The sequence below is a fragment of the Carassius carassius genome, chromosome 11, assembly GCF_963082965.1.
Source record: "Carassius carassius chromosome 11, fCarCar2.1, whole genome shotgun sequence".
Lineage (NCBI taxonomy): Eukaryota > Metazoa > Chordata > Actinopteri > Cypriniformes > Cyprinidae > Carassius > Carassius carassius.
In genome coordinates, this window is record NC_081765.1 from 29,612,854 (window position 1) to 29,626,855 (window position 14,002).

Here is a 14,002-nt window from a genome sequence, read left to right on the forward strand (position 1 = left end):
CTCAGCTAGGGATGGGCGAAATGATAAATATCTAACAAATCTTTTTTTTTTATTTTTTATTTTTTTAGAAATCATGATTTTATCCTGATTCTTTGTCATGTTGGTTTCTCTATTTTGCAAGCTGTTTGAGCATCACAGCCAAACTAATTTCCCTAGTATAAAGCCTTTTAAGGTAACACGCCACTGCTCTAAAGCTCTACCAGGTAAACATTTCATTTGCGTTCTGTTCTCACATGATGAACTTTTTCTGAGCGCATTTGTTGTGTCAGACCCATCTGCTAGTGATGGAAAAATATCCACAAAACAATCCACTTTAACAATTTTATTTATCATCAGATGGACAGTCCATTTCTCAGAGGAGGCAGGGCTTATCCTAGGGAAGGCACTGCGTCCCCCAGCCTCCCCCTAGACACGCCCCTGAATCGCGCTATTGTTCGTTTTTATGTGCCGCTCTGGTTGACAATTCAACAAAAAGATTCGCATTTAAAGACTTGCATCGCATTACATCAACAATTCACATTCACAGCTCAGGAATGATTTATTATTTTTATTACTTAAATGTTAAGTCTCTTGTTGAAATTTGCTGTGTCAGTCGAGTCTGTGATTTATGTAAGTGCTTTTATTACTTTTTCCATCATAGCTCTCAAACCTCAAGTGTTTATTACATCACGCTTAGACATCCATCTTGATCTTCATGAATCCATAATGTGGTTATATAGGCTATCTACTCATTTTCACTGAGGAGTCATCAAACTCTGTCTGGGGAACCTCATTCAGACACGCCTGCAAAGTTTCACATGGGCTCACCTGTCCAGTTGTGGTTCAAAATGAAGCGCCGAGTGGGACCGGCCGCCTTAAAAGATCCGTGAAAAAGTTTAGTTAAAAATAATCAATCAATCAATAAAGATTCAAGTAAATTTTAGAAAATTAGATTAAATAAAAACTTAGATTAAAAAACAGGATTAAAATAATTAAATAATGCTTGCTGTAGGTTAAAATAAATGCAAAAACAATTTGAAATAAATAGTCATGGCCAAAAATATTGGTACCCTTGGTAAATATGATCAAAGGCTGTGAAAATTACATTATTAATCCTTTTGATCTTTTATTAAACATTTTCATTGGATAATAAGAATTTAAAATCAGGGGAAATATCATTATGATATTTTTTTTTTTTGTTTTTTTTTTTATTAAATATTAAAAGGATTAACAGATGAATTTTCATAGCCTCCTTTGATCATATTTACCAAGCGTGCCGATATTTTTGGCCATGACTGTAAATACAAATCGAATAAAACGAATAAATGTAAAAATAAATAATACAAATATATAAATAAAAACAGATTAAAATAATTAAATAAATAAAAATGAGATTAAAACAAGATAGATTAAAATAATTCTAACAAAATATATAATAAATGTGTAATAAGTAAAAATTGAAGATTAAAATGAATGAAACTAACATTAAAAAGGTATATTAAAATAAGTAACTAACAGAGTACAGTACTGTATAAATGTAACTTTATTGAAGCTAAATATTTTCCAAATAATAGTAATAATTTTTTATAATATTAATTTTTTTAATGAGTTTTTAGACAAGAAACTTTATGCCTTTACATTTTAGAATGGGAATGAAAACCCTTGTAAGGGTTATGGTTTTGAAAATTAAAAAAAAAATATATATATTATTTTGTTAGTTTATGTTGCATGTGCATAAGGCTTCTAATTATGCAGATTGTTGAGAAGTGTAGATTGTTTTGATAACATGGACTTAAAAAAATAATTAAAAAAACCTTGATGGACAGACCATGTCATAGAAACTTCTCGGTTCATTTGACTTTTTTGGCTTTTAACTAACAATCTAGCATCATCATAGCGACAACTAAAACCACTCGGAAACACTTTAGCAACTGTAACAATGCCCTGATAACCCCAATAACACCATAGCACTGGCAGTGAGTTTTGCATGGACTAACACCACTCACATTTCCTCCAGGACACGTAAAAATATTGTAGAAACATAATTTTCTGTAAAGTTGCTTTGTAATGATTTGTATTGTAAAAAGCACTATACAATTAAACTTGAATTGAATTGAATTGAAAAATCGAATGTGTTGTATTGACATGCAAATTCTTATCTTTTGGAAATCTTTGTCATGTTTTGCTATTGACAAATGGAGAGAGAGAGAGAGAGAGAGAGAGAGAGAGAGAGAGATTAATGTCACGTTATCTATTCTGCTTCTCATTGCAAACAGTTTCCACAAAGCGAGGTCATATTTGAATATCTAAATTGTCTGTGCAGAGCTGAAATGGCAGTTAATGGGTCTTTGTCCTTGTCAGATTCCAGCAAGTCAAAAAGGAGTGCAGAATTTCATCGTTAAATGTGTAACTATTGCAGCTTCCTCGTACTTACCTACTATGCAATAAATACATTTAAATATTACATGCTACTGGCCTATAATAATTGTATGCTTTGTAATACTGTATATAATAGGCCTATACTAAATTCTTTTGGACCCTACTCTATAAATGCAGTATATAGATAAGGCTGGTGGCTTGTTGTCACATTTTACTTCATCAAAAATATCTTGGGTTTGTTTTAAAATTAATGTAAAGATAGAAGCATTGATGGCTACAAAAAACCGGCTGTCGAATATTTACACTATTATTGCCGGAAAATAGTTTTGATTGAACGCACATGATAATTTGTGACAACATGAAAACAACATGCAAGTGCACAAGAGAAAACACACAATTGCGAACTTAATTGTAAACCCAAAACTTTATAGTAATGTACAATAATATGTTGTAGTTGTAAATAAAAGAGATTATTGGCACAAGTTTTACAAAAAAAAAAATACGAAGAAATACATTTATTTTTCATATTTTTGAATGTACTACAGTAGCAATTTCTGTGTAAAGTGTGTGTTGCAAATATATAGATTTTACTGTAATTTATAATTTTTAAAATTTATAATTTTATAATTATTTATTATTTCAATTTATCACTTTATTATTTGATTTTATTATTTATATAATATACATATTTTATTTGTTACTTTGTTACAATATCCTGGCCTTCAGATTGTATGCATGACTGTCTCACATCTGTCCTGGAGTAACAGTAGATCTCTCAAAAACATCCTCCAGAATCCACGACCATCACTGCATCCTCCCAATAAATAACTTAATATAGATAACCGAGTGGTATTGATTCTTCTCAGTGCAAATACTAGTTTCTCACCGTGAAATGAATAGTTTACAGCAGATAATGGATAATGATATGGCCTTCAGGAAGAATACACTTTCTACAGTAGATACAAGAGTTTTTCTGACTGGTGCTGTACTAATATCAGAGCCGAGCCGAGTGAGAGCATCTGCCAGGGAATATGAGGAATGGGATTTGTCTGGAACAGTTGTGCTGGATGTGGTGTTGTTTGACACATTCATTTCTGAAGAGTGGCTTTCTGTTGCATACAGCAGGTCACAAGAGCCTGTGCATAATGTATCAGGCACTGAGAACATGAATCATATTTCTGTGAGGCTGTGCTTTAAGACGGGCAGGCTTGCTGAATGTGGTTTTCCTCTGTCTGACACTTTGTTTCACTTGATAATTTTTGTTTTTCATGCTTATTCAGGATGCTCTAAGGAACAAATGTCTGTTTGTACATAAAAAAATATCAGGGAATATTAAATACCTCTTGAAATTATCAAAATAGCAGTTTTATGGCTTTTAATGTATGCCTTTCAGCTTTAAGGTTTACTAAATTTGGACATTTAAAATGTACCATCTACTGGCATAACAGACTAAAAATATTCATGATTTACCCGCATTTTTGTCTCAGAAGACTTTTTTTTTTTATTTAAAATAAAGTACCAACATTAATATTGTGAATAATTATAGCAATTTCAATCAACTGTCCTCTATTTTAATATATTTTAAAATGTAATTTATTCCTGTGAGGCAAAGTCTTCAGTGTCACATGATCCTTCAGAAATCATTCTAATATGCCACATTTATTATTATTATCAATGTTGAAAACAGTTGTGCTGCTTTTATCAGGATTGTTTGTTGACTAAACAGTTTATTTATTTAGCATTTATTTAAATAAAAAATATTTTATAATATTTTAAATGTCTTTTATGTCACTTTTTGATAAATAAAATGTGTCCCTCCAAAAAAGAAATGTCCCCAAACTTTTGAATGGTGTATATATATATATATCTGTTTTTGCACAAGTAAGTCACTTCAAAAGTTATTTGTACATTTCTTTGGTTTGACTGTGACCATCCTTGCTGTCCTTGTCAAGGACTTACTTTGTGTGTGTGTGTGTGTATATATTGACAGCAGCTCTAGAGCTGGCAGTCTTGTTGGTGAGGTGAGAGGGTGTGCTCATCTGTGGTGTTAATAAGACTGTTCCTGCGCCTGTGTGACCAGCGTGCGGCTGTCAGTCAGAGCCGTAACCAGGCGTACAGCATTAAATCACTCTGTCAGCGGAGGAATGACCATCCTGCTCTGCTCCATTGCTCTCTGTGACCCTGGGCCGGAGGAGGATGGCCGCAGGATTAAAGTCTGTCACCTCACCTCCCCTTCATTCAGCGCACTCAGCAACTCCCGACTCCTAGTCATAAAGCTGCTTTTTCAAATCCTGTAGACATTTTTCCAGTGTTTTTGAGCTTCAGGCCCACCTCATTAGCAAAAGCTCCTCCAGGCATACTTTCTAGAAGAGTTTCTAACACAGTTCTTTTGCATTAATGGCCCTCTCTTCCTTTGGGGCCCTGGTAATCAGTACTGCTTTTACCCCCAGTCCGATGCCCCTGCCTTTGAACCATCTATTTAGGAACTATGATCCACATGTACAGTGACAGTTTGTTTGTGCAGGGTTATTTCAAAGACTTGAGAGCAACAGTAACGATCATAAAAAAAATAAAAATTCCCCATAAAGGTTTTTTTTTTTTTTTTGTAGTTGTAGTTACAGACCTACCATGAGCTTTGGTTGATGTGATGATCTATGCTTCCACTGTATGTTATTTTTCTTTTCTCTAAAAAAAAAGTCATGTTTAACTGAGAAAAAAAAGGAATCAGAAAAGTTGTTATAACCGGAAAAGAGCAAATGTCACAAAAGCCTGTGACCGCTCACTCCCATAAAGCAGTGCAAAAGTCTTCTTTGCTCTAAGCAGTTTATATATGACTGTTTGTTTGAATATTCTGGCAATACACTTAACATGTGATATCTTATGAAATTTTTATTTAAAGTATATTGTATCATGTTTATTATTCAGTCACATCATTTATAATATTTTGTAGTACGAGTTCATGAACTCATAAAAATCACCTTTGTCTAATTTATTTATTTTTTTTATTTTATGTAATTTTATTTTAAATGAATAGTTGTAATTCTGTTTGCTGGTTGATTTAGGAAAACTGCTTCCAGAAATAAGACTGAAAAAGCACAACAATTGCAATTAGAATGTTCATAATCATTTATAATAATTCATCTTATGAGTTCCTTCACTCATCAAAAAGTACTTTTGTCAATTTCTTTTCTTTTCCTTTACTTCGCTTTGCTTTTCGTTGCTTTAAATCAGTGGTTAAAGTGGGTTTGCTAGTTTGTTTAGGAAAAATATCTCCTTAAAAAAAAGCAATTTTGGAAATCACTTTTGCAATTAGAATTTTTGTTCATCCAAAAGTGATTATTTCATAATTCATATGTTTACTTGTGAAATTGGGCATTGCAAAAATGTTTGGCAGTCATTTAATATTTATCTGCTGCAGTCTACCTTTTAATTAATGTTAATATTAATTAATACATTAATTAATAAAATGATATTATTTTATGCTCATTTATTTACAGCATTTAATTGATGGTTATGACCCTGACTTCTATGCATAGTGTTTTCTGCCATCTAGAGTTTACTCTGTGTCACTGCATTTTGGAAGATACTTGCATTCTTCCTCATTGTGACACACATTCATTCTTATTGTGCTTTTTTGATCCTTTTTACAAATTAAAAACAAGTCATGCTTCTTAATCCTTGTAAAATGGAGGACGGTGTTGCCTTGCTTAAATTGAAGCAACTGTTTATTCCCACTGATCTTAGTCAAGTAGATCGCTATGTTTTACCTGATTTTGCTATTATTTCTTACTTTTAAAGGAATTGACATGGAAACATTACTATAGATAACAGACTTTATTCAAATATGAATATTGTTAGTTGCACAAAGAAACCCGAATTGTGTTCAAGTATTGAAAAAGGGTAAGCTGTCATCTATCCATCACAGATCAGTATGTTTCCTGTGTTCGTTCTTGAGCAGGATCTTGGCTTTCATCATGTTGTCTGCCACTGGACACAAACAAAGATTATAGGCAAGGGGTATGATTAATGCCTGAATATCTAATAACCATAGTAAAACAAATATAATTTTTTAACATTAGCACATTTACAAGCACATAAAGTAGCAGAGAATGTGGTACGGATGAGTGTAATAAACAATGAACAGCTCAGTTCTGCTGTTGGGAGTCGGAAAGCACTTGACAATATAGAGCCCGTGCCTCTCAGTGGAGCTCATTAGACAACAGAAAGTCACTCACAGATGTTCATGTCGCCCGGCTCGTATGCGTACTTTCGGTTGGCGTATTTTCCAGCAATGTCAGCTCGCACAGTCAGTGAGGGATCTGGGTGGTGGAGGAAAACACAAGTCACCTCAATATCAAAGCCAAATATAATTCAGAAGACATTTTACTTAAAGAATATGAAACCAGGCCCATCAGATTTTAAGAGCAGTGCAACAAATAGGCAGGACTACTAATATGTTATATAAATACTTGCATTTTAAACATTAAATATAATATAATATAATATAATATAATATAATATAATATAATATAATATAATATAATATAATATAATATAATATAATATAATTGCACAAATATGTTCCTAATAACACAATATAATACTAGTTACACTGGCGGTCAAAATTTTGGAATGATTAAGATTTGTTTAGGCCTATTGTTTTTTTTTTTTTAAGAAATCTCTTCACCAAGGCTGCATTTATTTGATCAAAATTACAGTAAAAGTGTGTAATATTATTGTTTTGTTTTTGAATATATTTTAAAATATAATATATTCCTGATGATGCAAAGCTTAATTTTTAGCATCATTACTCCAGTCTTCAGTGACACATGACCCTTCAGAAATCATTCTAATCAATGCTATCAATGCAATACAAATCAATGCACAAATAATTATTAATGTTCTAAAGAGTTGTGTTGCTTAATATTTTTGTTCAAACCATGATGACTTTTTTTCAGGATTCACTGATGAATATAAACTTAAGCATTTATTTAAAAAAAATCTATAACACTTTATGGACCCACTTTATATTAAGTGGCCTTAACTACTATGTAGTTAAATTTTAATTATTAATTTGGTACAGTGCACTTATTGTGTTCATACATGTTTTTACATTGTACTTATATTTGAAAAATATCTGCACATAATTACATCTGTAATTAATTTCTGTAATTACATGTATAATTACACCTTTACACACCCTTAAACTTACCCATACCACCAAATCTGTCCCTAACCTTACCTGTTTCCCACCTCAATAGCAGCAAAAAAAAAGTTGCAATACAATATGAACACAATAAGTACATTGTATTTATTTTTTGATGTAAGTACATAGTAGTTAAGGCCACTTAATATAAAGTGGGACCCACTTTACAATAAGGTTTCATTTGATTAACTACATTAGTCAACATTAAGGAACAGTGAAAAATACTTCACTTTTAAAGCATTTATTAATTTCAGTTATTGTTGATTCCAGCAAAGCTATCTATAAATGTTATTTAACTGACCTGAGCTAACATGGACTAACAGTGAACAGTTGTATTTTATTAGTGAACATTTTACAAAGATGAATAAATAATCTTAACGATGTATTGCTCATTCTTAGTTAATGTTAGCTAATGCATTACATATAGTTAACAGATGTAACCAAATCTTTTCCAACATTATAAATGTCATTTCTGTCTCTTTGGATCCATTTAATGATCTATATTGATTTCTTTAATTTGACACTGGAAGACTGGAGTAATGGTTGATGAAAATTCAGTTTTGCCATCATTGGAATAAATTACATTTTTTAATTATTTATAATAATAAAAAAAACGCTATTTTAAATTGTAATAATATTTAGCAATGTTTCTGTCTTCTATATTTTAATTATAATTAATTATATCTGAATTATTTCAAACTTTTGACCACCATTTTGTTCCACCAGAACCTGCACACTGACATAATAACCTAATATTGTTACCTAGCGTGCTTCTGCTATTGAAATCCCGGTAATTACAGAGTTATGATTATACAATATTATCAGGTAATCTCAACTTGATAAGTCATTACACTGAACTACACTTTAATAGGAAATAATGTAAAAACTCACCAACAAACAAGATCCTGGGGACATAAAAGCCATCAGGAGCCAAGTTGTCATCGGTAGTCTCATGCTGAAAATCACAATCATTAGCTTATTCTTGCCGTTTTAGATGCATTTCTCACTTCAATATCTGTTGAATATTTGACAGTACTTTACCACTAAATTGAGCATGATGAAATCTGATTTGGCCAGCTTTTGAATGGTTTGATGTTCAGCAAAAGCCTTTTTCAGAGCTAAAAGGAAGCAAATAGAGTACAGAAAAACGATTACGGTAATACACTGACATGCAATGCCATTTTATACAAACGGTTTGTTACATTAATACAACACTTATTACTTTCAGATTGTGATTTAAACCAGGGATGTTCAAACTAGGGTTTTATATACATTGTAAAAAGTATCAAATATATATATTTCAAGAAAATATATTGTTTATTTTTTTTAATTTGATGATGGGGACCCTCACTCGAGGATGCTGATATTGGGGGGTCAATGGCATCTCAAAGATTGAAAACCACTGATATGAAGAAACAATGCACATGTTTTCTATACAGTACATGTTTGGAATTGTTATTTTTGGGTGAATTATTTGTTTAAGCACTCTTACATGTGTGACACAAAGAATCAATCTATACATTTTCATTTGATTACAGATCATGTAAATTGTTTGATGCAGTATCCAAAAGATGCAAACCTTTACTGTGTGGACAATTCTCCAAATGATGAATGATCATCAGAGGCTTCTTACTATGATAAAACAGATAATAAAAATCGGATTATACATAAAACACAAGTGAGAGTGGCGTTTAATGTGATTGTAAGTACCTTTTGACCGCTTGAGACAGTCCTTCTTCATAAGTCTGAACCCAGGTGATGTCGTCGCCCCAACCTGAAAGAAATGTAGACATTTTTCTATGACCAATTTACCCTAGTATAAGATCAAAATGGACTTATTTGGGTCTGTTCATGCATATGCAATTCACTGATACCTCTTGAGAGAGTTTGGACTGTCTTTTTTTTTCTTTGAGAAGAGACATCACAGAACACAATAAATAAAAGTAATATGCAGACCGTCCAGTGATGCATGATTATAGTATGTGCTATGTGTCCTGAAAAAAAGAAGAAAAAAAAGGAAAGTCAAACGTGACTAATGCTTTTATTCAACTGTTTTTAAGGTTGGGTCCTACTGACATGCCATGACATACTCGTAAATAGATTACAAGGGCTGTTAAACTGGACAAACGTGCTTTTGAATCTTTGTTCTGACAGCAACGAGTAACAAATGCTCACTTGACTATTACAGAGCATTTTATTTTGAGAAACTATCTTTTTCAATTTAATTTGATGATATTAATGACAACTAATGATTTCACCCAAAAATAATAATTCACACACCTTGTCCTGTATCAAATGCAGTTACATGCAGTTGAAAGTAAAGTTTTTCTTTGATATTCTAATAATAACTAGAGTTTTGCAGTCTGGCATGCTTTTCATGCTGGCAAGCTTGGAGTGAAATGAAAAAGAAACTCGAGTATGTCACTGAGAGTAATGTGAAATCAAGATTAAGTTTGCTCCGACAAACAAACAAACCATCCTTAAGATGTGGATAATAAATTAAGATTTAGATTCGTATAATTCCAAGAAATTAAGAAAATAGCAAGTAAAATAGACCTACCAGGGATGAAACGGGTGAACTGAATTTACTGTCCTTCTCTCCAAGCAAACAGCAACTACTACATTGTAAGGCATTTTTATAGTCTCACTATGTGTGACCTCCCAAACAGGTTTTGCAATCAGGCAATACAGAATGCTTCTAAAGTTTGTTTAGCCAATCACAGAAGCTCAATTGACATATTAGGACAATGGACAACCCAAGATAACAGGCCTTAATAACTACAGACCTGTGGCTCTAATGTCTTTCTTCATGGAGTCATTTGAAAAACTGGTTCTGCCTTATCTGAAGGACATTACTGGACCCCCTGGAGTTTGCTTACTGAGCAAACAGGTCCGTGGGTGATGCAGTCAACATGGGTTTGCACTTCATCCTGCAACATCTGGACAAAATAAGGACTTATGTGAGGATCCTGTTTGTGGACTTTAGTTCAGCTTTCAACACCATCATCCCAACAGCCCTCCAGATCACACTAACCCAGCTCTCTGTTCCTAGCTCTATCTGTCAATGGATCACCAGCTTTCTGTGAGATAGACAACAGCTAGTGAGACTGGGGAAATTCATGTCAAATAGCCGCTCCACCAACACAGGTGCCCCTCAGGGATGTGTTCTCTCCCCACTGCTATCTCCATGTACACCAACAACTGCACCTCTAAAGACCCCTCTGTCAAGCTCCTGAAGTTCGCAGATGATACTACTACAGTCATTGGTCTCATCCAGGATGGTGATGAGCAGGGGCGTAGCACCAAATTCTGGGCCCTGTATACTCTCAATGTCAGTGGGCACCCTACACATGCCATTGTACGATGCGGGTAAGCAAAATGAAAATTCAATTTTGAATGAAAATCTTTTTTTTAATTATTTGAATATAAACAAGTATAAATAGTGTTTAAATCTATAATCAAATCAGATTATAGTAATGACTGGTTCTTTCATTCACCATCTGAATTGATGCATTTGGGATACTTGTGCTCAAATACCTTTAAACTTAGGCTACATCGGGTTCTTTTGTATACTAACATTTTGATCCATGATACTGTTGCAAGTTTTAAATTAAAAACATTTATTTTTGAACGAGACAACTGTACCCTCAGAAAACAATCAAATAAGCTAAGCCTGCCATAATGAAAAAAAAAAAGTCAACTATAAAGGAATAACCTTTCAGTTTTGTAAATTACCATTAATTCCCTTATATTCCTGTTAACTCCCATGGAAATTTTCCAACTTTGAAAATTCCCAGAATTTGCAACCCTATTCATTGGCTTTTAAAACATCATGAATTTATTGAGCATTGACTATAGCTTTTAAGCACAGCACTGTTTGTTTCTGAAACTGGTTAATGTTGGCAACCTGACGTTAGGCCTGGCCCATAATTTACTTACAGCAACAAGCAGCCTGGTTGACAAACTAAGCTAAAGATTTAACATTAGTATACATACATTAGCAGCAGCTGTCTGGAGTTGACTACGTTAACTTTAATTGGATGTAGGTGCATAACAAGCAAACTCAGTTCACCTTTTGGAAAGAAAGCAGTCATCAGCTGCTTCCCCTCATTCTGCCTCCTTTCTTTTTCCTTCCTGTCTTTCTTTTTTTTTTTGAAAGCCCGATTTGGGCTTTTTTGCGCAGCATGATCAGGCTCCCAGGCTCTAGACCGCTCAAGACTCACTGCGTTACTTGTTTGCCGCCGGCTGCCGTCTATGGGCGGACTAAACCATTTTTTGGGGGGGGGGTCCAGAGTGTCTGGCACTGAGTTCATTCTCTCAGTTGGTGTTATCAATATATTTTGAAATGAATAATGACATCAATTGGAGGGCCCAATTAATTCGTATTAGGCTACAAAAAAAAAAAAAAAAAAATTGTGATGGGATTTCAAAGGGCCCTCTCCCTAGACGGGGCCCTGGGTAGTCAGGTCCACTTTTCCCCCCACTACCACGCCCGTGGTGATGAGTCTGCTTACAGACAAGAGGTTGAGCAGCTGGCTGGTACAGGCTTAACAACCTGGAGCTGAACACGTTCAAAACAGTGGAGATGATAGTGGACTTCAGGAGAAACCCCCTGCACTCTCCCCACTCACCATCATGGACAGCACTGTGGCTGTAGTGGAGTCATTCAGATCCCTGGGAACCACCATCTCTCAGGACCGGAACTGGGACAATCACATTGACTCCATTGCGCAGGAAGTTTAACCTGCCCCAGGAGCTGCTGAAACAGTTCTACTCAGCTGTCATTGAGTCTGTCCTGTGCACTTCAATAACTGTCTGGTTTGTCTCAGCTGTGGTTCGGACTGCTGAAAGGATTATTGGTGCTCCCCTGACCACCCTTTACGTACATCCAGAGTGAGGAAAAGGACTCATAAAATCACTCTGGATCCATCACATCCAAGTAATTCCCTATTTTGAACTTTTGCCATCTGTCCAGCACTTCAGAGCCGCAAATACCAGAACAGGCAGGCACATGAAAAGTTTCTTCCCCCGGGCAATCTACCTCAAGAACAGTTAAATGTTCCCCAGTTATGCAATAAAAATGTGCAATAACCTTATATTTATTTGTTACCACCTCCAACCAAATACATCCCTGCATCTCATTCTATTCTATTCCTTTCTATCATTTATAGTGCAACTGTACATAATTTTTTTTTATTTTTCAATATTTGTCTATTTATATTTACATATGTGTATTTTTTTTTTTGTTGTTGTTGTTGTTGTTGTCTCTGTGTACTGGAAGCTTATGTCACTAAAACAAATTCCTTGTATGCGCAAGCATACTTGGCAATAGAGCTCTTTTTTGATTCTGATATTTTGTATAGTATGTGGCATATGCAAACACATTTATTTTCATCTGTAATTTAAGTAATTTCATTATAGAAAATATTATTTTCCACATGCTGTTTTACTATTCCAGGAATGAGCTATGAAATGCACATGGGGTTATGCAACAAGCTCAGCAACCTGACATTTTTTGGGTGGAGGCCTGTATGCTTAATCATTAACCTGTGTCTAATTTGTGATTTGAGGATATTAATAATGAAGGCCCAGTGGTCTCAGGGAGATTCTACTACATGAAAAGTTTTAAAAGTAGTTTTAATCTCTCTATCTAAAGACCACCCAGCTGAAAAGAGTAGCTTGTTGGTTGGTGTGTTTGTTGTTAAAATCAATTTTATTTAGTTATTTATCTATTTTATTTGTTTGTTTTGTTTTGCAATTTTTACACTGTAAACTTTATGGACCCCTAGAACTGTCTTTTGGCCACCAGTTTAAAAACCCCTGCCCTATTGTGAGCAAATTAAAATGAGCCAAAAAAGTGTTTTACATTGTTTTATTTTTTTATTTTATTTATTATCATTATTATCGTTTCATAACGTTATTTTAACTAATGTATTAAATAAATAATTATTTTAAAATAATATATACATTCTGTAATCTAATATGTATATCTTTTTATATTCTAGTTATTTGTTGTATCAAGTATTTGCTTCTTTTTTAATTAATTTAAAAAAATGTTTTTTAAATTTTAAGTAATTTAAATATTATTTTTAATTATTTACTTATTTTTTTTTTTTTTACAAAAGTGTTTATTTTTAAACATTATTATTATTAGTAGTGTATTGTTGTTTATTAACCAATAATTATTTAAAAATAATATAATGTGTATTCTGTAATCTAATCTGTATTTCTTTATATATATTGTATCATGTATTTGCTTTTTTTATTCATTTAAATACATTTTTTATTATTCATTTAGATCTATTTTTTTTTTATCAAAATGTGTATTTTTTTAAATAATAATTATTATTATTATTTAATTGTATTTCGTTTATTTTTTGGTTCGTTTTTTACACATTTTTTACAAATGTGTGGGCGGAGTCGGCGTGTTTTTTAAAT

General features: G+C 33.2%; 1 protein-coding gene across 1 annotated transcript; it reads right to left on the reverse strand.

Moving 5' to 3' along the window:
- Positions 1-6,173: 6,173 nt before the first annotated feature.
- On the reverse strand, positions 6,174-10,258 carry agr1 (anterior gradient 1). The gene is made up of 8 exons (XM_059561281.1): positions 10,125-10,258; positions 9,439-9,558; positions 9,275-9,338; positions 9,144-9,196; positions 8,606-8,682; positions 8,456-8,519; positions 6,594-6,677; positions 6,174-6,345 (listed from the first exon to the last, which is right to left on the reverse strand). The coding sequence occupies exons 2-8, from the start codon at positions 9,533-9,535 to the stop codon at positions 6,278-6,280; spliced, it is 507 nt and encodes a 168-aa protein (XP_059417264.1). The 5' UTR covers positions 9,536-9,558; positions 10,125-10,258; the 3' UTR covers positions 6,174-6,277.
- Positions 10,259-14,002: the final 3,744 nt, after the last annotated feature.

Bases quoted from the DNA above. Each gene is read 5' to 3' on its own strand.
- agr1 (XM_059561281.1), bottom strand. From the start codon at position 9,535: ATGCATCACTGGACGGTCTGCATATTACTTTTATTTATTGTGTTCTGT. The intron at 9,339-9,438 runs GTATCAGTGAAT...CATTTCTTTCAG, and splicing joins AGTCCAAACTCTCTCAAGAG to GTTGGGGCGACGACATCACC. The intron at 9,197-9,274 runs GTACTTACAATC...GTTTTATCATAG, and splicing joins CTGTCTCAAGCGGTCAAAAG to TAAGAAGCCTCTGATGATCA.